Source organism: Aphelocoma coerulescens, chromosome 5 (assembly GCF_041296385.1).
Source record: "Aphelocoma coerulescens isolate FSJ_1873_10779 chromosome 5, UR_Acoe_1.0, whole genome shotgun sequence".
Taxonomy (NCBI): domain Eukaryota; kingdom Metazoa; phylum Chordata; class Aves; order Passeriformes; family Corvidae; genus Aphelocoma; species Aphelocoma coerulescens.
In genome coordinates this window covers 46686335-46710350 of record NC_091019.1, presented here as the reverse complement: position 1 = coordinate 46710350, position 24016 = coordinate 46686335, and the positions used below count along the sequence as shown (strand labels likewise).

Here is a 24016-nt window from a genome sequence, read left to right as displayed (position 1 = left end):
GATTTTAGTCTCTTTTGGAATGAGTACTGAAAACCTCACACTTATCTTCTTCGAGTCTGCATTATTTCAAGCAAAGAATTTCACTGGAGATGGTCTTAGTTCTTCGACTCATCCAGAAAAAAACTTCACATTACTTCAAATCCTTCGTATTTAGTATTTAAAAGAAAAATATTACAAAGCAGAAACTAAATTTTCTCAGCATCAAAAAAAGTATCCCTAATATTTCCTTGTTTATTCACTCACTAACAAGACTGTGTGACAATTATTAGTTCTGAAATACTAAGAGAAAGTACTGCAAATCAGGAAAGGCAATTCATCTCAGGTTTTATTGAAATGATGATACATTATACAGCCCTAGATGACATATTCTACCTAAACACTACAGTCACAAGAAAGAGTAAAATAAATATCAAGCAAACCATGGTATTTGTTTGTACAGTGTACAAGGATAAGCAATAGCACAATATTTATTGCCATAAATGTTTGGATAGATATGTGAGATACTCTCTGATTTGATCGTTTAACACCTAATAGCAATTCACAGAACCACAACGAATCCTAAGACAAACCTGGACACAATAAACAAGTTTCAAGGTCCAGAATGTATTTTAAACAGAGGTTGCATATATAGGGATGAATCTTTCTTGTGAGCTATCCCATTTGCTTCTAATTAGGAGCAAATTTTTTATTTCTGCACGTAGACTGAAATACTAGTGTCTGACTTTGCCAGATGTACAACACCAAAAGGGGTAGATGTGTATTCTGAAAAAATGCTGTCCACTATACCAAACCACTGTGATCTTAGTAGATGCTTCCTTGACTCAGCAAAGCTCTATCTTTTAAGGTATAGTATTTAGTTGCCCATATCAAGTTTCAGAAAGTTACCAAAATGTAACTTCCCACTGAATGTCCTCCATCTCCTCCAATTCTAAATTTTCACTCTCTGTTGTCCAGCTGAATTCAACATTTGAGAGCCAAACTCCCCAAATTATTTTCAGATTGGCAACTCTAATCAGGCTAACTTGTGGTCTAATCAGCAATTTTATTATTCATGCCAAAATTGCCCTATCAATTCTTTCTTCCACGCCTCTAATCAGCTTCACAATGTCCAATGACAACTGCAAAAACACTAGGATTTATGCACAAACTGTCACTGAGTGAGGAGCTAACGAATCCCTGTATCAAAGCACTGAGCTTCCATGCTGCCTGAATGGAGCCAGGGATCTAAAATCCATCATCTCCAGCCACGGGACATCAGCGCGCCGTTTCCCGCACCACTGCATCCAGCTCCACACGTTCCTTCAAGCACCTGGCACAGACACCGGCGACAGAGCAGGGAACGGAGCGCAAAAGGTCACTGAGACAACTGGATGGGGCACAGCGCCAAACGGTGCCAGCCATGAATGGGCACACTGGGGTGAGAAACTCTCCAGTGTTCACAGGTTTAGCCTCAACTCGTGGCCTCCTACCAGAGGGTCCTTCTCTAGAGCTAGGAGATAACAATAAATGGAATATGCCTATGCACAGTGTTAAAATACACTAAAAATGGATTATTAATCACCTTCTGAAAATAAGAACAGAAGTAACAATAACATGTTTTAAAGCTAGCTTGAAAACTGAAAGTCTGTTTCCTGTCTTCAAATTAGTTTTCCTTTACTAATTCTTGTGTGCTCCAGGGAACAATAAATGCAGCATGCACAAACACATGGGACTCCAGAGACCAAAAGAGTTTAGGAAAGGACAGGAAAAGACTGAGAGCATTTTGGGACAAGATCATTGCGTATTTAAATAGAAGGCTTCCATTAAAAAAAAAAGTTAGGCTCTTTGGCAGTTTTATACCAGCTGGCAAAACAGCCAGCGACATGCATATCTCAGATTTGAGACTCATTCAGATATAGCCTCTCTCAGGCAAAATAACAATGCTGAAGTCATATATATTTGCTATTGGGATTTTTTAGTCTATAAACCTGACATAACATGCAATCAGCTATATTATAGTCCATTTTTTTCTGCAGATGATCTGCATATAGTAGCCTATAATACATTCATTATTTTCAAGGGACATGGTCAGGAACAGAGGCCCTCTTCCAGGTCAAGACTATGCATGACAGGTTGACCCTGCCTAGTAACTAGGCATCCTCCAAGGTGCTCATTCACTTACTCCTCCCTAGCAAGAATGCAGAGAAAATTGGAGAAGCAAAAGTAAGAAAACCTGTGGATGGAGATAAGTTTAATAAGTGAAGCAAAGCCATATTGCTTCCCAGTTACAGGCAGATGTTGAGCCACTTCCTGGTAAGCAGGGCCTCAACACACATAACTTACTTGGGACACCGACCATAAAACATCATCAGCACCTCTTACCATTCCTTTCCTTGCATTTTTTTACCAGGAACATTATCTTGTGGTATGGAATGTCACTATGGTGAATTTCGGTTAGCTGTTCCAGCTGTGCTTCCTTCCAAATTCAGGTGCACTGCCAGCATATTCACTGACTTCTGAATTCATCACGGTTTGTCTTTTAACTTACAGATTAGCCTTTAGGTAATTTTACCATCTCCAATTCTTGTGATCAACAGAAAGAAATGGAGTGCCATTAAGATGACAGCCTCAGCTGAAGATGACCATCATCCCAAGGAAAAAGGAAGATGTGACTTACAACTTAATAACACAAATAATTGTAGAAAGGATGTAAACACTCATGATATGCTCTGTGAGACACTCAGAATCTGCTTGTCATGCAAGAGCTCAGTACTTGCTATAGTCTCCTAAGTTATTCATTGCTGCTAGGGAACAGTACTGTCACCCCAGTCCTTGTGGTGTCAGCACTCTACCTGGCCTACAGAGTTAAGCAGAAACCTACTCCACTGTACAAAGGGGAGGTAGGACACTTTTTAAGGTACTGCAGGATATGTACATATATGTCACATCTTAAATGAGGACTTTCTTGCCAATCCCAATTACCTTAAACAGAATGCAACCTAAGTTAAAGGTATCCATTAGCTAGTTAGTGTGAACTTCAATTGACAAATCACAGTAACAAACGTTTATAAAAGATATATCTGATGACATGAAGGAGGACTCCAGTGAATTTTCATACACTAACATTAAATCACAACAGTTCTTCCAGTCCCTCATTTGGTTCATTTTCTATCTTGGCTAGGAGGTTAGCAGTCATGGTTTCAAGCCTTCAAGCATATGTTAATTCCCAGGTGGGACCTATTAAAGACAGTTCATTCAGGAGTCTCTGCCAGAGAATTTACTCCTAGCAGAAAGCTACATTCAGACAGTTTCTATATGTTAATAATCACAGGAGACCTGCAGAGCACTCCCTCAGGACTGTTGCTAGATTTGTCTTTGTAAAAAATGTAGACAGTTTGTTCTTTTCGACCTTCTAAGGATCTAGACAATATAATCTTTTTGCTTGAAAGCTCATCCTAATTTTCTCCCCTTACCAGCAGGCAGTCTAGTCATTCTCATTCGCTAGTTGTTCACTTCCTCAGCTAAATGTGTTATACAAGATGTTGTCTCCTGTACTTAGCCATTCTGTAAATAATTTCTTGCTTCAACAATGAAGCCTTTGTCACATTTCACCTTTTGCTGATCCACTGGTTGTTTCACTATAGAACATCTTTGACTGGATATGTGTTCTATACCAATCTGTAGGGGTTCATAATTTGTATAATTTAAATTAGGAGGAATGTACACAGTTCTTTGCTGATTTATGAAGGAAATGAGGCATGATGGGCATTAAACACTTTGGAACTGAAAACTACTTAACCACTTCTGGTGTTCTCCAAGAACTGTATCAAACTCACAGACTTGCTCTACACTGCTTGAAATCCAGGAAAGGCAAGAATAAAAGCACTATTCTGAATAGACATCAATGTAAACACAGTCAAGAAAGGGTAGATTAAATTATTTATATTCACAAAAATTAAACTTGAATAAAGTAAGAGTTCTACACAAGAACAAAAAAGGCAGTCTAACATGGTGAATCACCCTAAGAGAAAACTGTAACACCAGTAAAGGCAGCTAAAAATAGAGCAAAACACAAGATAGGATATTGAAGCAGATCACTCACTTTTTTTCATGGTCTATAGCCTCTGCTGATATACTGCCTACAAAATAGTGCAAGTTAGTCTTAAGGAAACCCTGTTCTTTCTACTTTCTTAGGCATAAAAATGTAACCCTGTTAGTGCTCAGTCTGTATACAGCCTAGGAAATGCTGAAATATTTTGCATCAAAGAGATTTTGGTTTTAGAAAAGCAAAACACAAACTCCTATTGCATTTTGCCTCCATTTATTATCTCAGAGTAGCCCTGAAGTTATTCAGTTCATCATATACCCTCTGGTTATAAGGACAACCCTGGGTCTATCCTTCTCCTGATTCTACATGTTCTGCTTCTTCTGTATCTGCTCAGATAACATGCCACCGCAGTTTTGAAGGGAGACTTCATAGAAAGGAGCCAGAATTGGTTTTACAACTGTAAAATCCACAGACCTGGGCCAATCATAGTATAACTGAAAATTATGATTTGAAATTATGATTTCAAAATAAATGGCTGAATGTATACATTCATTTTCTTCCATTTATACTCATTCTCATTTAGCAATGCCATCTCTAACTCAGGGAAGACTTACCTTTTCCTACGCTTTTTGCTTAAAAATCAGAATGGGCTATGTAAAATTCTGTAGCCTTCAGTGGTAGCCTGGTGCTAAATGACAGATCCCCACTAGCCTGAGTCTACTTAAGCAAAAACTCCTCCCAAAATCACTAACATTTTTGCCCAAACCTAAATTCCTTCTTGTGAGAAATTCAGAAACTGGAACAGTTCCACAACACAGTTCTGAAGGTCCAGAGGTTTGATGGCAGATTACCATACAGAACAAAATGAAAGAATGCAGACTAAACCAGCAGCACACACAAATGATTTCTCTCTCCACAGTTACCACAAGAATGACACCATCATCACCTGTGGCTGTTTGTCTCCCCATTTCATTTCTATGTATTGTATGTGGTAAAGCACAAAAAAGAAAGTGTAGTAGTGCAAGGTGAATGAACACACAGAAGCATTTAACCCACATCTCAAGACATGCAGTCTTTTTCAGTACCCATTGTGGAAGACAATTTCCTCGTATAGGTTTGGACTTGTGCTTTGAATGAATTGTCAGGAAAACAAAAAAATATCATAAGGAGGGATCTGATGCTCTAGCAACACTCTCATTCCATGTGCTACAGTCTGTTCACACAAACACCTCATGCTTCATATGCATCGATCTGGATGGTATGCTATCCATTTTTGCAGGGCTGCCACTTCATACTTCATTGTAAGTCAGGAGAGAAAATAGTTTCAGAGGCTGTAATTTTTTGTCATATAAAACAGACATCTCAGTCAATAAATTTCCACAGTATCTGAAAGACTCATAATTAAAAAACGAATTCTAGCAGAACAACTGTAAATAAAACAGGCAAATATGTAACTTCAAAATAAAATATCTTCTTTGACTTCAAACCTTACAAATAGAAAGATCACAATGGACACTACAGAACATACGTGATATTCAAAAAGCAGGCAAACTCTTAAAAGATCTCCTTAGAAGAATATGGGCAACTTTTACAATCTTTAAAATAGAATCAGATCTTGATAAACCATAGCCATTACTATTAATTTTGGATTAGATTTTCGTTTAGCAATGCACATTAGAAAACAGTGATCATCAGGTGCCTTTTGTCACCTTTTATCACCAATAGAACAACCCAGGAAAATGTGAGGAGGTCAGCATCCAGCAAATAGCATCCAAAAGAGTCTGTGAGTGAAATAGCTAAAAAGGCTCCAGGAAAAGAGGTATCCCCAATACTAACCCAGGAAAATCTCTGTCATTTTTATTGTTACTATTATTATTAAATATAATTGCACCTGAAAAAGTCAAGTTGCTAAATACATATAAAATAAATTACATTAAAATTAGTGTTTTCTCTTATACTTTGCTTTATGGTCTAAGTATTTGGGTTTTCAAAGTTTATTTTATAATCAATTTGATCTGTTTTCATAGCTCTGATTTAAAAATCTATTTATCCCATATTTCTACTACAATTTGACCCATGCTGCCTTGTTTCTCTGGACAATTGAAAATGGCCTAATGGAAGGTTTTGAAGAAAAGAATATGGACAAAGTTTTTGATTACTGACAGCACAAGCATGTAGTAGTTTTCAGACAGTTACAAAAGATCTTGGTATCATGGAAATCTTGCATGCACTTTGCTAAGAGATCCCAAATAGTCTTGCATTTTAAGTGTCATTTCAAGATGCACCTTTAACTTCAGATTTCAATTTTTTCCAAAATAATCCTGATGTAAGCTCACTTCTATTACCTTGAACCATAAACCAGATATAACAAACTCTTACAGATATTCAAGAAGTCAATAACACTTTAAAAGTTCCTCTTCAACTTTTCTATTGCATGTAACAGCATGAGTCCCAGACCACATTCTTTATTTGACAGCTAGGTAGAGTCAGTGATATATATGATGAACAGTAATACCATCTCCAGAAGAGCACAGCAGCACGCCTTTGCTCCTCGTGAATGACTGGCAAATCCTCCTAATCCATCCTGACCACAAAAGAACAAGAGAAATTAAAGCTGAACTAGTTCCATATTTACTGCTAGTCAATAGCTTCAGGGATAAAATTGGCCAAACTACACAGGAAGCATTCAACAGAACTTTCAGTAATAATATCAACCAAATTAGTAGATTTTATTTAGATACCTGAAATAACCTGAAACTAGCACCATACAGAGCAGCTTGAAAAAAAAATATATGGGGAAGAAGCTGAAAAACTTAGATTATTTTCTTTTCCAAAACTGATTGGAAAGAGAAAGCAATGATTTTATTTTGCTATTATTTTATAATGAATGCTTACATCTCAGGTACAATTCCTTTGTTTCAATCTATTCAACAATTTTTTTTATAATTAAAACAAAATCAGTCATTAAAATGTTCAATTAAGGGTAGAGAAAGGTAGATATTTGAGACCAAGCTGTAGAGAAAAACTATGTGCCTTCATCATTTATGCTGAATAGAGTCATTGTGCAAGTTCTTATCTTAATGCAGAACTAAAATTTCTTTTGTTGGTACTTGTGTCCATTTTCCCTCTTCCTTCCACTGACTACTACAAAGAAGAGCCTGACTTTCATTTTCTCTATAACATCCCATTAGGTATCCAAGAGCAACATAATCCATCTTAGACTTTTCCTACAACCTTAACAAATTCATGTCTCTGCACCTCTCCTCACATGCAAGAATAGTGTTTTCCAGATAATTGATAGCATTTTACATGTTATATTATAACACCTGAAGAATATACACTGCCTTGCTCAGACATGTCCAGTCACATTTGCTTAATTTGAGTCCCAGAGCTCCAACCAATTAGGCTTAGCACTGCTCACTTTTACAGTCTTTTGGGGTTCTTTTTGTTCTGTTTTTAAGAAAGGAAGAACGCCTGTTTTTATATATATTAAAAAAAAAAAGCCAGGATTTGATCTCATTTTCATTCCAGCACAAAACCAACTAAATATTTGGATATATCACAGAAGAGAAAAACCAGAATGGCTGACAGTAGAATGGCTCAAGCCATATCTACCCCATTCCAATGAATCTGAATTTTACAACAGGATTCAAAGCAAAAACCACTTAAAATACTGACGATGAGTACTAGAACCTTGTTTCTGGTCATTTCAAAACCACCCTGCAATATATCCAGTGCTTCAACATGATCTGGAACATGGCAAACTCCTGCAGCAGATTAAGGCCCTCCATCATTCACATTAGGTCTGTTTTGGCCCCTGGCATTTCTCCTGTTAACTTATATCTTCAAGATTCCATGAAATGTCAACAAATCCCCAGCTCATTCAAAATTTGCAAATGGCCCAGTTGCCTTTCCACTATGAATTAATGCATAATACATTGGAAATAATCTGAACATCAAGTAACATGACCAGCCTCTACCTCTAGTAAACCTCTTGGCTATTTGTCAGAGCAAAACAAAGCAAACAAGCTCTTCTCCTCCCAAAGGATCACATAAAGTAACAAAGTCTAAAAGTTTCCAGTTCTAGTGTTCTCATTTTCTCAAGTAATTCAACTCTCCTAAAACCCCCTTCGCTCAAGTTCTCACAAAAAGGTCTATTTTCTTCTTGCAAAGCTACGTTGTGCTAACATTAAATTCTTATTCTTTTGAACTACCCTGCTAAAGCAAGCTATATCAGTTTGAGGATCTGTTCAGTTCTCACTTAACTTTCTTTGTGAGGAAAAAACTAACACCTTATCACTCCCTTTTATTCTTTGTCTTCCGAGAATAGTAATACTTCACCATAGATTCAGCTGTATTCAGGACTGTGCATATGACTCAGTAGATTACCACTGATAAAAAATGTTTCTCCACTTTTTGAATAAATCCTACTATTGAATCACATACAGCTTTTGAGTTTTGTTTTGTTTGTTTCTTCCCTCCCCAGTTTCTTTCGGCATCAAGACTTAATTCTCTGTGCATCCCATTCAGCAACTCTACGAAACCCTAAAGAACTACCATAAGCAGTTTAATCTGATGGGAATTGAAGACACATAAAGTACAGAACATGACACATGGTATTTTAGAGTAACAATTTCCTTCAAATGCATATCCAGTTAAGAGGAACCCAGGTCTGGGAGAGACATGGGCCTGTCTATACTCACTATGTGCAGCTGCAGAAAATCACCGAGCCCAGGGGCACTGTCAATCCGGACAAGAATGCCATCCTTCACTGTTGTGCTGAAGCCCACAGCAAGACGGTCTGTCCTTGTGCTTGGTCTGTCATTAGCTGGCCAGGTGTACAGGATGAGACCTCCACTCTTCCCAAATATATATGTAGCACCAGCTACAAGATAAAAAACAAAGAAAAACATATTAGTTTTGCCAAGTCTAGTGGCAAGGCTATGACTTCCAAGAGGAACAACTTAAGCAAGCACATGCTTTCATTAGTTACAGGGGTGAAATCAATGTGTTCTGCTGGCCAGGCCTGATAAAGTGCATTATTAATTCCTAAATAAAGACAGGCAGCATTTAAGACAAAGATAAGTGAAGAGTTTATCAAGAATTATCAAGAGAGTTTGTAAAAATGAATGATTTCATTAGTGCTAATACCCAAGACAAGGTTGGATTGGACACTGCCGTTTCAAAAGCATGGGATTCAGTCTTATAAGGTGATTCAAAGGAAATATTTAGCATTTATCCATGAGGTTGGACTTGCCTTCAGCTAAAGACTATTCAATGCATAGTAGGAGACTACAATTTTCTTAACACTTCATGAAATTTTTTGATATCTAGTCCACATATTTCCAGCACCATTTGTCTTGTCACCACTGAGCCTGGGAATTTGTTCCTTGCCCTTGTTTTTAAGGACGACACCAAACTTCTCCCATGCTGAACACTGTCCTCCCACGTTCGTGAGGGCCATCTGAGCTGAGGAAGGCAGCAACACAAGTGAGGAATTATTGCCGCAGATGAGGAAGCTGAGAAGCAAAAGAGTTTGGAGTTCACATTCTGACTTGTACTCAACACTCCAAGTTAGGAGCAAGATTTTATAACTCAGCAGTTATAAAATCAGCCCCCGAGCTTCTTGGAAAGTATATCTAAAATTCCTGTCTTGTCCAAATCTACAGGCAGGCCAGGAACAACACTCCTCCATGTCTCAGTCACTTACTACACCTCATTTTTCTGAGCACCATTACAATGGTTACAGAACAGTAAGCAAAACCAGCCAGCTTCTGTTACTGCAACAAGGATAAAATCTATGTAAAAGTACAGGCAATTACTGGGTACATTTTCTAATCTGAGTGAAAGTACAACTGAGGATTTTTTTTTTTTTTGCCCCATACCAATCAGCAACATGTATCACGCAACCTTGTGCAGAGTAAATGTAGTTAGATACAGAAACAGGTGGGATCATATAAGGGTAATTTCTACACTTGCCTACAAAGCTTCACTGAAGCTCTTTATGACCTGAATTCCAAATGAATGCTGCATATTAGTAGAAATAATTGATACACTTCTCCCTTGCTAAAGAGGCTTCCTCTGACATCTCAGAACACATTACCAAAACAGACATCAAAAACTTAGCCACAGAGAAATGAAATGATTTGTGAACAGCTGACTCAATGACAGAGTGAAAATGAATCATGTTTTCTTCTTCCCTTCCAGGCCTATGCACATTCAACAGAACATGCCCTCAGTAAATTCAGACAAATGTGTTCAAAATCAGGGTTAAAAGGAAATTTCAGTCATAATTCTGAATTACCAAAAGAGCACATTCTGGCATTCTGGAACTGTGCACATACACTTTTTCCATTTCAGAAAGAATAATTTTATAGGCTATAGTCTATAATTTTATAGAAATAATTATATAGAAAGAATAATTTTATAGACTATAGTCTCCTCATTCAGCTTTAAACTCCAGATAGGGGGTGCATGACTATTTTAAGATGTGTAGAAAGAGGTTTTGTTTGTCCATTTGTTTAAACACCCCCAGCTCTATCTGGAACCTTATGGTTAGACAGCTGGAGATGACCAGGTAGTGAATTATCCGTGTCCTGCCCCCACGCACAGGCATAACAACAGCCCTCCCAAAACTACACTACAAATATACTCCTTCAGTTTATCAGTTTGTTTTATAACTTCTGTGGGTCTTTGCACTACAGACTAAAACTAGGCACAGCAGTGTGGTAAGCAAAACTAGATTTACTCATTGTTGATGGCTTCACAAATTAAAACCCACTTCCCAAAATTACTCTCACTTGACTTGAAAGCTCTCCTCGTTTTCTCTGTACTGGTTATCAGGCCTTTCAGCAACAAAGACAAGCTTGGAGGTGAGTTCTTCATTCTTTATGAAGGCAGATTATTTCTTTACCTCTCTAAGAACCATTTGGCTGCAGGTGGACCATGTCAGTCCTCCAATGAGAGCCAATTAGAACCAATTATGTCCTCACAGGCCTTTCATGAGACTTAACTACTTAAACAGATCTTATTTTCTCCTCACAGAGCATAGATTTTGCTTCTAAGCCTAACTTGACAATATTCAGTGCTCTGTACTGAGGTACCAAAGGTTCCTAAGGTAAGGATCAGAAACACAAAGAAATAACACAGTATAAACCTGCCTCTGCTGGGTTTTATTTCAGTTTTCTGTGAGATGGCTCCACATAATGCTTCATGAAGACATGTAGTACTTTGGTTCAGCTGGGAATGTCAACTCAGTTCTGGAGTTCAGCTGATCTACAAGCTGTCCAACTTTACCTTAAATATGGCAGGGGTTTACTGTGATGCATTTTGCAGTCATATATTCTGGCAAAGCATTGAGCTCTTGAAAGAAAATTCAGATACAGCAACCAGAGCTGCACTAACCCAAACAGACCCGTAAGCAGAAGTCTGATTGGCCAGTACTTGTTCCCTTATTTCCCAGGTCAGAAATACCTGCTTAATAAGAGATGGGCCACTTGCTTTATTATCTGTGTGTAGCTGAACGTACACAACAATATGTTGGATACACCAATGTCCCTTCCCTTCACCAACTTTTTGAGGACATACAGGCTATCCATTGACGTGTTTGGAAAGAGATGCATATTAACATTGTGACAGTATAATTTTTTCCCCAAATTATGAACAAAATAGTCATTCCAGTCTGAAAACATAAGAGGCACCAAGTGGAAGTATAACAAGAGTTAGTACCACATTGCAATCACGTAAAAAAAAAAAGTAAAAACAAAAAACCCCAGCCATGCAACACAAACATACTTGACTTAAATACTTAAATACTTAAATTTGCCTGCAGCAACCATGAGTTTATAAAGTTCAAGAAATTTGAACAAGCAAATTATAACCCTAGACTTCAGGAAAGGAGATTTCAGCTTCACCAGAACTTGACAAGGCTTGGACACCTCTATCTGATTGGACTTGCTTTAAGCTGGTGTGAGTGAGCAGGCTAAACCAGCTTACCTCTAGCAGTCCCTTCTGATCTTAAGTCAACAATTATCCTTTCTTTGTGGTGTGGCAGAGAATTGTAGAATAATTAACCAAAGAATTCTAATTTTAAAAAAAGCTGGTAAGATGCAAGTCTGTTAATCTTGAGATCTTCTTGTACCTAAGCTCTGTTACACACCTCTTTATTAGACAAGAACACATTTTTTTTTTCCAAGACACTTTCTATTCAAGACAGATGGTAGACTACACTCTTATATTTAGTTTTTTCTCACTGTTCAAGGTTTAGTTATGTAACTCCTTTAATAAATACAACACCAACTGTGCCCTAACAATAGAAAAGTCTGAAGGACTGATTAATTTCATTGTTATACAACTTATTGTTGTTACAGTGTTTCACCACTTCAGCTATATAACACTAAATTCAACCAATACCATGCAAAAAAAGAATAATAAAATCAAGGATACAAGCAACACAAAATTATTTCCCCAGTCAGTTTTGTGAGCAATCTCACTCTCACAGTGCCCTGGGCCAGATTTACTGTAGCAACACATAAAAACAAACTGAAGTAGAATATCTTCAGCTACTCTACATGTTGCATGCAGAATTTGGTCAGCACTGGGAGCTCAGAGAACTGAAGACATATATCGAGAGGAAACACTCCCTACAGATTTAAACTACTAAGACACTATTACATGTTTAGCATATACAAAGCTTATAAACTCACAAAACTTAGTGTGGCAGACTGGCAGTTGACTTCTCCCAGAAATTACATAACTTCTAACTTATGTCATTGGTGTTTAGAGATTTAAACATCAAAGATGGGTATGTTACAACATATGTGTCAATGTAGTCTGCATATCAAGAGTAGGTAAATTATGTATTTGCTAGTTGTATTCATGAATAGAGCTGTTATATTATTCATCTTCAGTCAAAATAAAATAGTTTGAGGCAAAGACTCCTCACAGAAAACTCCTAACAGACAAGTCATAACCAAGGTTATAAGCCACAGCAAATAAAGCCCACAAGTGAGGTGTTTTAAGAAGCATGTAGTTTAAGTTGGAACTACCACCTGTCATTTTAATTCATCATTGCCCAAAGACTTCAAAAACCTATTTTAAGGAACAGTTTCCTTCAATCAACATAGTACAACTGCAGCAAAGTAAAGTAGGAAAGTAAAATAGTAAAGTAAAAGTAGAGTAGTAGTAAACAAGTCTGTTACTTTTGCACGAATTAAAACTTCTGCGCCCCACACTCCTGTGAATTTCCCCACATTAAAAAATTGATTGCAAATTCTCTATTTGCATCTACTAAGCCATCAAAAGCCTGGTTTGCCTCAGCTACAGCACAGCCCACACACTCATTTCCCTGTGGCCAAGAAAATGCAGCATTTGGTAGGTAACACACCATTTATACACTGAAGGGTTACCTGCAGCAACTTTGCACTGGGAGAGTATATGTTTAGCATAGTGTAAATGCTACAGTTCATATTTTTACAACCAAAAAGTACCTTTAGGATGCAAATTATGAAGAACCCGGGCCAATTCAAAAGCTACAATAATTACTTGAGTACCTTTCAAAAATTTGCCCCAAGTCATGAGCGGCATGGAACGTTGGAGGGCATGGGCCACTTTTTAAAGGCCTTTTCTACTTCAGTGATTTGGAAGTTCACCCCTGAACAACTACAGGACCCTGATAAAGTGACAGAATATTTGCAAGGAGAAGGCTGTGGCACCTTCCTAGATGAGCTCTGGAGACTCACCCTGTGCCTCACGCCACAGGTGAGTGATGGTGTCTGGATCACCATCTTGTGGCTTGAAAAGCAAGTGCTGCAGCAGCACAGCACCCTAGAAAGAACTGAGTCTGACAATGGGACTAATTTCAAAAATAACCTTGTAGACACCTGGGCCAGAGAGCACAATACTGAGTGAGTGCATCATATTCCCCATCCAGCACCAGCCTCTGGGAAAATTGAACAGTACAATGGACTGTTAAAAATCACATTGAAATCAATGGGTGGTGGGACCCTCAAACATTGGGATCTACATTTAGTGAAGGCCACCTGTTTAGTGAACACCAGAAGCTCTACCAATTGAGCTGGCCCTGCCCAATCATAACCTCCACAAACCAGAAGGGGATGAAGTCTCTGCACACATGAGAAAGGTGCTAGGCAAGACAGTCTGGATTAGTCCTGAGTCAAGCAAAGGCAAATCTATCCGTGAGATTAATTTTCCTCAGGGACTTGGATGTACTTGAGGGGTATTGCAGAGGAACAGGGAAATGCAATGTGTACCTCAATGGAATTTGATTTTTGTGTGAGAACAGTCTGTAATGTTGAATTTTATAATACTGGTTGCTGAATGATGTTGCCACTGTATGCTGTAAGTACCACAGACAATGAGGATGGACTGCTTCACTTACACCAGTCATGAGCTCGTGATGCAGCTGGCAACCAGCCAACAGCACACCAGCCCTCCTGCCCTGGAAGATGTCTAGGATGGATACAACCCACATGGACTAAATGACCTTAACAGACATCTTGGAGGGAGAGCCATTGACTATGGAAATGGTATCTGTGCTTGTGTTTATATATGTACAGCTGGGAGGCATAAGATTTGATCATGACATAAGTGGTATAGAATACCATGAACTAAACTGGGGAATGCCATTTCTAAACCATAACAAATATAGATATTATTTTACTTCTTAACATTTTTGTAAAAGGAGTGGAAACTTTATTTATATTTTATTCTGCTTAGTCCAGTAGTTCAGATGAGTCTCGTAGAGTATTTCATATGCCGATGTAAAGGTCCTAACATGTTTATTAATAATCATAACCTTCTGCTATTTAACAAGAAGGTATCAGTTCAACTGCAGGAAAATTCATGACGATGGCATTTTGCTCTTCTTTCTTGGCAGGAAACTGAAATTTAGGTAATTTTCAAGAAGCAATGTTGTCAAAGGATGAAATCAATAACATATTGTGTATGACCATGGGTTACATGAGCAAATCAAGAGCCATTTCACATCAGGAAGGAAACCTTGGTAACACCTGTAATTAGCAGCCCTTTAATCATCAGCCCTCTGAAGGCATAACTAAATAATGGAGACCTGGTAGTTTACACAGACATTCAAAAAATCCCACAAAATCTTAATAAGAAAAGGTAGAGCTTTTTCCAAATTTACATCAAGAAAATGTAAGGATGACCCTTATCTTACTGTACCTGGACTAGGCAGTTCATTTACTATTTCCATCACCAGAAAAGGCATGTAAAAGGAATGCAGGTTAGAATACTGGCATGAAAGCAAGTGAGAAGAGATCAGGCAAACATCTGCAGAAACTAAGTAAGGGGACAAAATTTGCTGCTGCAGGAAACATCATAATTTGGTCATGCAATAAAAAAGCAGTTCCAAAAAACACAGTACATAGAGAGCTATTCAACCCTCGCAAGTGGAAATGAACAAAGCAACAAGGAAGAGCTGCTACGACCGATTTCAAGTCTAATAGAAAACTCTAATAACATAGATTGGAAGTTTTCCCAGAAATCTGATCAGACTGATTTGATCTCTGCCCCCAAAATTAAGGTTCTTGGCCATATGTTTGCAGCTTAAGGTAGACTCCATATTTGACCACTCTATTTCCAGTCAGAGAAACAACTGTAGTGTAGTTCTTCAGGCCTTTACTTGGCCACGCAGTTCAGCATCTTATTTATTTATGCTTGCTACACCCAAGAAAAAACAATCCATGCTTTGACCACCAGCTCTAAGAGGGAGTTAAAGCAAACAACACATGCATAAACCAGAAAAGAGAACTATGACTTTCAAATGACATCTATTTATTGCTTCCCAAAAGTTTATAACATCACAATGCAAACAATAAAACATCAGTTGAAACCTGTACACTGCCAAAAGGATGAACATTGGCTGAGTGAAAAATGACGCTTCTGACAGTTGTTTTTAATACTTAACTCATTCTGGCCACCTCAAATAGACTACACATATGCTGTACAAATCCAAATTTCCATTAAATTAATTTCTTAGGAGTAAAAAGAGTGAGAGAATGACAAAAGAATGTTTTGAGGACAGTCAAAGAAAGGAAACCGTGTCCATATGCCTTAACAATAATGATGAAAATAGGCAAAGTTTTCACCTAGCTTTGCAATATCCTCTCAAAGAGCATGGATAATTTAGCTGACTCTTCATTACTTGAAATCACTTCATCTGGGTCAATTCTAGGTGTGCTGAAACATCTATATTGCCTAGAGATGACCTAAGAGGTGTTTTCAACTGCCAGCTCCTGCAAAGTTACTCCTGTGGGTCTTGTCCACTAAATGCATCACATTCAGCATAATACAGCTTCTTTGCTTCGCAGTTATATTAGATGCAGCACTTCCAGCTACCATTATTAAACAAATTAATAATGGCGAATAAAAAAAGACCAAGAGAGAATTGTCCCATTCCTTCTGCCCTTTCATATTTACCAAGGCATCAGTCTTGACAACAGCTATTCTTCCTTCTCCCCTTATAAGTTATCATCTTGTTGCCCTCAATCCTAAACTTCAATTACATTGTTATCCTAATCCCTCTTTTACTCTTCTTCTTCCCATCTCACTATACATCACACCAAATAAAAAAAGTTCTTAGACAAAAGAATTAATTATATCTCAGGAACCAAAACCAAGCTAGCCATTGACACATCCCCTGCCTTCAAGCATATACACCAATGTTCTTACATTATATGAATGATCTGCAATATCAGGATATCCCAGGGACATCTTGTGAGTTACTGCCACTCAATCACACACATCAAGAAATTTGAGCGTCATCAAAACTGAGTATCATCAATCAGGATGAAGTGTCTTACTCCTCCTTCACCTAAAGATACTCTCTGGCACTTGTACATCTCTGTGACTCCGCTGCTGTGTCTTCTACACCTGAGTTTAAGAGGTCTATTAATACAAACACTTGCTTGATTGAAAAAAAGGAGATGGGGGTTGAAAAGGTTACGGGATCTAATCACCATCATCATCTGGGCCACTTGACCATTCCATCACAGGATCCTTCCTGGGAGGAAGGAAAGACAAGCCTAATACTTTCTATGATACAACTGCTGAAACATCCTTTTATTTATCAAGAGCTTTAAATTGCCTAAGAATAAAGAAAACTTAAATCCCTGAAAAATGCAAAGCTTCCAGTCTAATCCTCAAAAAAGAAAAAAAGAAAAGCAAGCTTCTGTGCTTAGAGTTCTCATGAACTAGCTCTACTTCCTTTAGGATGTTCACTCTTCCTTGACAAATTCTCTGAGACTGAAATTGAACACCACATTTATCTCAAAAAATCAGACATTTTTTGACATGAAACTGAAATTCCTTTCACACTTTAAAATATGAAGGAGCATCTATATAAAAAGGAGGAGGAGCTATAAAAGCTGCAAGACTAACACAAAACGGAAGCAGCAATTCGGATAACGCCTGCTTTCTGTGTTTGTCTTCTTTAATGACAGCAAATTAATACAAGTCACTTTCCTCCCAGTATGTGTGCATCAGCCAACAATTGGATCAGACAGTATGCTACTTCTTATTAGTTACACTGCATTAAAAAGATTGGAAGAGGAAACGAAGGAGAGCCAGGGAGTGTTTCTAGAACTACTTGAAGGTCCAAGATAATTTATGCTTGAAATATGGATTCCTCTAAATCTGGGATATCAGGAAGATTGAGGTTTTTTTCCAAATATGAATTTTCCATGGGGCATGTTGGGTATGTTTATCATCTCAGAAGGAATTTAGGGATTAGCTGCTGACTAAAACAGATGCAAGATGACCATAGGCATACCAGCTTAAACATAAAAGATTGCAACACTGAAAATATTTCAGCAATACTTTAATTTCCATTATAACAACATGATTGTTCAGATAGCAATAGCTGTCATGTCTTCAGCATTGATCCTAAGTGGATACCCATGGAAAATTAAGAGTAGAGCAAGCCTATTTCCTTTAAGTATGCACTCAGACCACGAGCCTTTTCATCAATTAACTCGGCCTCATGCAGTTTGTTTACACAGTAATCCCAAAGAGATCTATTTTTCAAGTACTTATCCAGTTTCTCTTTGAATACATTTAAAAGTTTTGCATTCACAATGTCTTACAAACCCTTAGCAATGACTCAAACAAATCTGCCATTGATGTAGCAAGTTAAACATTAGCCAGCTGTGGGCCCTATCAGCAGAGGCAGCCTACAGCATCTTGCATTCTGCTAACAGGACCTGGGGCTGTTAATAGATGATTATTCCCCTTTACTCAGTGGTTGTTAGACTGCATCTAGAATAATGCATCTGATTTTGGATTGACAAACTGGAGCACATTCAGTGAAGTGCCACAAAGGCAGTTGGGTGGATGAAGTGCCTACCTCATGAGGAAATGCCAACAGATTCAGGCTTTATCAGCTTGGAGATGACACAGCTTCAAGGGGACCTAAGGGCAGTCTCACAGCACCTGCAAGGAGGTTATTGAGAAGCCAAAGGCAGGCTCTTCACAGTGGTGCACAGCTGAGGAAACATGGACAGGACGCAACTGCTGTACTTTGAAGTAAGAGAATCCGACTCTACAGCAGGAAAGAGCTTTCTCCTCACAAGGAAAGACATGCAGAAAGGTTGCCCAAGGAGATTTTAGAGTTTCTGTGTGTGGAAGTTTTCAAGATATGACTACATAAAACCCCAAGCAACCTGATCTGACCTCACAGCTGACCTTGCTCCAAGCAAGGGTTTGGACTAGAGATTTTCTGATGTCACTTTAGCCTGAGTGAAAAAGGATCCCCTTTTTGTGTGAAGAATCATCTTTTTCATACTTGCTCTTGCTAAATAGATTACATGCTCCCTAGTTCTTGTCCTGGAAGGCACAGTACTCTGTCCCTATACCTATCCTCTGTGTCAAATTTGCCTTGCAGACTTATATCATACCACCACCCTCAATCCTTAAGTAATTTCTTTCAGTAAAGAGACCAGTTGTGTCATCAAATTCAGCCCCCACAGCTTTATGCAGCCAGATGACAGTTATCAATCTAGGAAAAAGTCCACAAGGACAATTCCTCCAGGTATTTTTTTCCTACACATTACAGAGTATGAAAAACATTTTGCAAAAAAACCCCAAACCCCCCAACCGTCCACAGTACTGATACCAAAATAGAAAACAAAAGGGTTAAAACCACTATGCACTGGAAGAAGAGACAGAAGAAACTACAAACACAACTGAAATATGAAATTTGCTGGGTAAAAGTGCCTGGAAAACTATGACCCTTGCAGAACAACAAGTTATCCACCACCTACAAAGAGACTCCATTACTTCATTGGGTGCAACTGTGACTAAATTCAGTAAAGGTAGATGGAACCATTTCTTAGTTGCATGGTGCTGCCAAAGAGCAGGTGGCATCAGGATGGAATTTCTTGTTTCTTGGTATTTGTTATAAAAGAGCACACAGAGAGGATGTCCTTTGAGAAGCCCAGAAGGCAGCATGCCAGACAAGCTGAATACAGAGACTGCTGTTCGCAAGAAGCAGCACAGCAGGATTCATAGCTCACTGAGGCTTGGAGGAAGAACAGGAATGTTAGTTCAGTACAGGTTTACAGAATCTGAATGGTAACAAAATGGCCTAGGTACCTCTCAAGATGGATGAAGGCCAAAATGCTATTATTGATCTCAGCCCAGTCAACTCTCCTCTAAAGAATCTCTTTCTAGTGTTTATCCTTAAGCTACACTTCATTCCATTAAAACAAATTCCCTCACAAAAAGATGAAAACAAAACAAAAAACCCAAACAAACAAAAAACCCAAAACAATGAAAACCAACCAACCAACAAAATTCCCCAAAACCCAAACAAAAAAAACCCACAGCAAACCCAAAGCAAAAACAAAACAAAACTGCAAAGACAACTTCTGTTCTCTCAGCGTCATTTAGTCATTTCAGGTTTAAGTAGCGTAACACTTTGCACGACCAGTCTGAGTCTACAAGGTTTTTCTTGTTTTAACTGTAGGCAATCTTTTGCTCTTACTTACATACCTGCTCACATTTCCTTAATCACAGATACCAAAAGAGAAAATATAGTTTACATTTACTGTCTTCACTGCAAGAGACCAAACTTAAAATTTCAGTCTTGACAGCTAAAAAATATTAGGCCAGAAGTATCAGCTACTGGGTATTCATTAAAACCTCAGAAGGTAAGAGTTTTACCAACTCTCATATGCTAAATTAGCAGCAGAGTTTGGAAAAAGAAGCAGATTTTCAGGTATCTAACCTTTTGCTGGCTGTTAGCATTTTAGTATGATTTTGAAATAAACTTCTTGATCAATCATCACTAGCCATGTTTTGGTTCTCATCAGAGCAGTCTCACAGCACACACGCTTGACGCCTTAAAACTGGAAGATACAATCCAGCTTTTAACAAGATACTAGTCTATAGTACCAGACTAGAGCTAGTCCAAAGTAACACTTCAGAAGCAAAATGCCCGCAGTATAGATCTCAGGTCCTTGATACTAAATTTCATTCTGAAAACCAACTCTTATGCTGATTGTTATTGTAGACACAACCTAGTCATCTATAACTAAATGGGGCCCATTTTGGTCTATCAAGGAAAGAAACTTGGAGTTCTGAGCTTTTTGACCTCACCTCAAATATGACATTGTCCCTCACAAGTACTGGAAGGTCAGTGATGAGAAGAAATGCATTTACCATTCCCAAGGCTCTCTAACCTTCCCCAAGGTCACATAGAGGGAATGTAAAAACAGTAGGTATCCAGAGCTAGTAATAGGGCATACAAACTATTCTGTAAATGATATGCAGCTTTTCTTGCTATTACCTCTTCTTCTTGCCACCATGAAAGGACATCCACCACTAGGATAGATGGACATATGCAAACTTTATACAGGCAATCTGTTAAAAGTACCATGCCAGAGTAAAAGACAAGTGTAATGGTTGTTTAATCATTCTCACCATGAAGTGCCAATTCTTTAGTGTCTTATGACATTCATGAATGATGCAGAGGGCTGGCATGATGAATGCAGAGCAACTCCGACTGACAGATACTTTCAGAGAATTTATATCCTTCCCACACTCCCAGGACAAAAGGGCTCTTGAGCACAGTTATCATTTGTTCAATGAGAGGATTTACAGTCTTGCCAGCAACTCCTTTTACCTTACTCTATAAAGCGTTTATTTTGATATACTGATTGTGATCATTCAAGAACAGCTGTATCTGAAGAAAGTCAGCAGGGGAGAGAAAAAGCAGAGTGGTTCTGAATAACTTGCTCACCTTGACCTGGGACTTCATTCCCCTCAGCCAGTTTGCTTTGTCTTTGGTATCAGTTCTTTCCCGGCATCCTCTGCTATCCCATTGTATTACATTACAAATGTAATATTGCTCAAGGGAGACATGTAATCTCCCATGCCTGGCAACCCTTCCTTCATGGCAAAAGGTGAAGTTTAACCACAAAAGCCATCCACCATAGTCCCTTCTTATCATTTCACTAGAAAGCACCTCAGCATCACAGTTTTCACACCACCCTAGACTGGCCTCTATCTTACAGTTACACACAGCAACAGCTCCTGCCATGAGATTCAGTGTCAAAGGAGCACCTGGACCTTATCCAGAAGGATAAGGCAGGGTGATATAGGCACACAGCACCACAGTCTCAACAGTACTTGTAGACTGAGATATTCCCACCGCCGCGCTGAACACGTCAACATCACACCTGTATTGCATGAGGCAGTTCAGCAAATGCAGCGCTTCTCGCCTCTGGCGGAGGCTAGCAGTAAGTCTTGTGACTTGGTATTCAGCCACTCTCTAAAAGTTTTTTCATCACTATTGTATTCTGAGAAATACAGCAGTTACAATCTTGACTAAAATACATCATCACCTAAGAGGCCCTGAGTCTGTGGCCTTCAGCTGCACAAAGCAATAGCATGTGTCACACAAGTGAGGATAATGAAAGGTCTGTGGGCTGATCACATCGATCTAATGACAGCAGTGATTTCCCTACACTTCATTTTGAAAGCTTTAGGTGACTTCAGGCAGAGAAGCAATAAGTTCTTCTGAATATTACAAATAATATCCATAATATCGTTACAGACAAGGATATTACTGTTTTTTACACATTTTAAATTATGCTTTAACACCACAGTTTTGCACCTCTGTACAGTATTTGATCTTAAATGCCCTGAAATGTTCTGTTCTTGAAGGGGGCCTACAAAACTAATAGGAGAAATTTAACTTGCTTGCCTTTGAAATTAATCTATCACTATATTAGAGGATAATGCACCACATCACTGCACAATATTAAGGTAGACCAGTGACAACTGCTACAAAACACCTATCTAGACATGTAGAAAGGACTTCCTAGAGCAGTGAGTGAACCATATGGTATTTAATGGGTATTGTTAAGTTCTAGAAAGATAAGCTAAGTTAATAAAGCTGAAGAAACAGCTAAAAATGGGTAAGCCATGTCCTCTTAACCTTTTCTCCCACTGAGAAATTTTGATTAAGATTGATAAATATTTCTTCACTCATATTTCAAGTGTGTAAGCACCAAACCTCAGTATTTTTTGCTTCTGTGTCTACTACTTCATTGTGAATTGCCAGCTTCATTCCCAATAAAGCATTTAATTACTACATCATTCATTTGGGAGACAACATAGGGAAGAGTTTCTTTCAGGTACATCTTTCAGAGTGCCAAAGACAGAATTCTATATAAAGTTCAGTGTGTATATATATTTTATATATATATATATATTCAGTAGATATATCTATATATAAGTTATATATATATATATATATATATATATATATATGTATGTATGTAAAGTTCAGATTTTCCCCCACTAAAGCGGGGGGGGGGGAGGAGGGGGGGAAATCTTTCTCAAATAACCTGGAAAAATAAATCCCAGTCTATCTTTTCTTTCTCTCCCATGCTGTAAATGCAAACTATTGATTTACCTCTAGCTCTTTCATGCCTTTCACACGCTTCAATAATACAGAGGATTTGCTCCTCATCCTTTCATCTCCAGGCCTGGAATGCCTCTTAAGCCCTCCGTTAAGGGTCACTCATTCCTCCTCAAACTGCAGCACTCGCATCCTACAGAGCTCCACAGGTGACAGCCAGAGAGACATGCAAGTAGTACATAATCACTTACCTCCTGACTTCTTTGGCAGGTGAGACAGAAAGACAAAATTTTTATAAACCCTAGTTATTCAAACTTTTGATCATTTATCTTTGATCTTTTGTAAGCCTCCTTCTGAGTGCAATATAAAAACCAGTAAATTATGGATAAAAAATAATTTCCAATCCAGCACCTTGCATGAATCTGAACTGGCAAGCACTGTTCCATCAGGTCTATACTCCCACAAAAAACAGGGAACACGTGGACCTTCTTACTTCAAATGCTTCGAAACAAAAAAAACATGAGATAATGGGAAGGAACATGTAGAGATCATTTAGTTTTCCCTCTCCTCCAACTCAAAGCAAGGTCAATGAGAGCAGATTACTTAGGAACTACTTCCGTTCAGTTTTGAATACTTCAAAGAAACGACACTCAACAACTTCTTCATTGGCAACCAGTAGCAGTATTTTACTATCCGACTTCATAAGTTACAATTTCCCACATTCCATCTTATGCCTGTTTCTTCTCATGCTGTTTCTGTGGATCTCCAAGATGCGTCCTATCTATAAACTCCTAGTCTGGTAATTAAAGACAACCACAGTTTTTCTGCCCTCTCTCCCCTTAGGGTTCAACAAACCATGTTCTCTTGCATTTTCCAGCACCTTTACCACCTTGGTGGCCTTCTGCCAAGTGAAGCCCAAACTTGAATGCAGCACTCCAGATGTAGTTTCACAACTGACTTCAAGGTAGGAAAGCATTCCCTTGGCTAGCTGACTGCATTCTTGCTAAGGTAGATCACTATGGCACCGGCTCTGCAAACAAGGACACACTGTTGGCTCTAATTCAAATGGTTAAACACCTTTTCTA

General features: G+C 38.4%; 1 protein-coding gene across 19 annotated transcripts in view; it reads right to left on the bottom strand.

Annotated features, from left to right (window-relative positions):
* NRXN3 (neurexin 3) overlaps window positions 1–24016 on the bottom strand; it is a 982949-nt gene that overhangs the window by 238531 nt on the left and 720402 nt on the right. For all 19 annotated transcript variants that reach the window (XM_069017992.1, XM_069017994.1, XM_069017995.1 and 16 more), the window contains one exon: window positions 8731–8912. In XM_069017992.1, the coding sequence (XP_068874093.1) occupies window positions 8731–8912 (182 nt within the window). The remainder of the gene's footprint in view (window positions 1–8730; window positions 8913–24016) is intronic.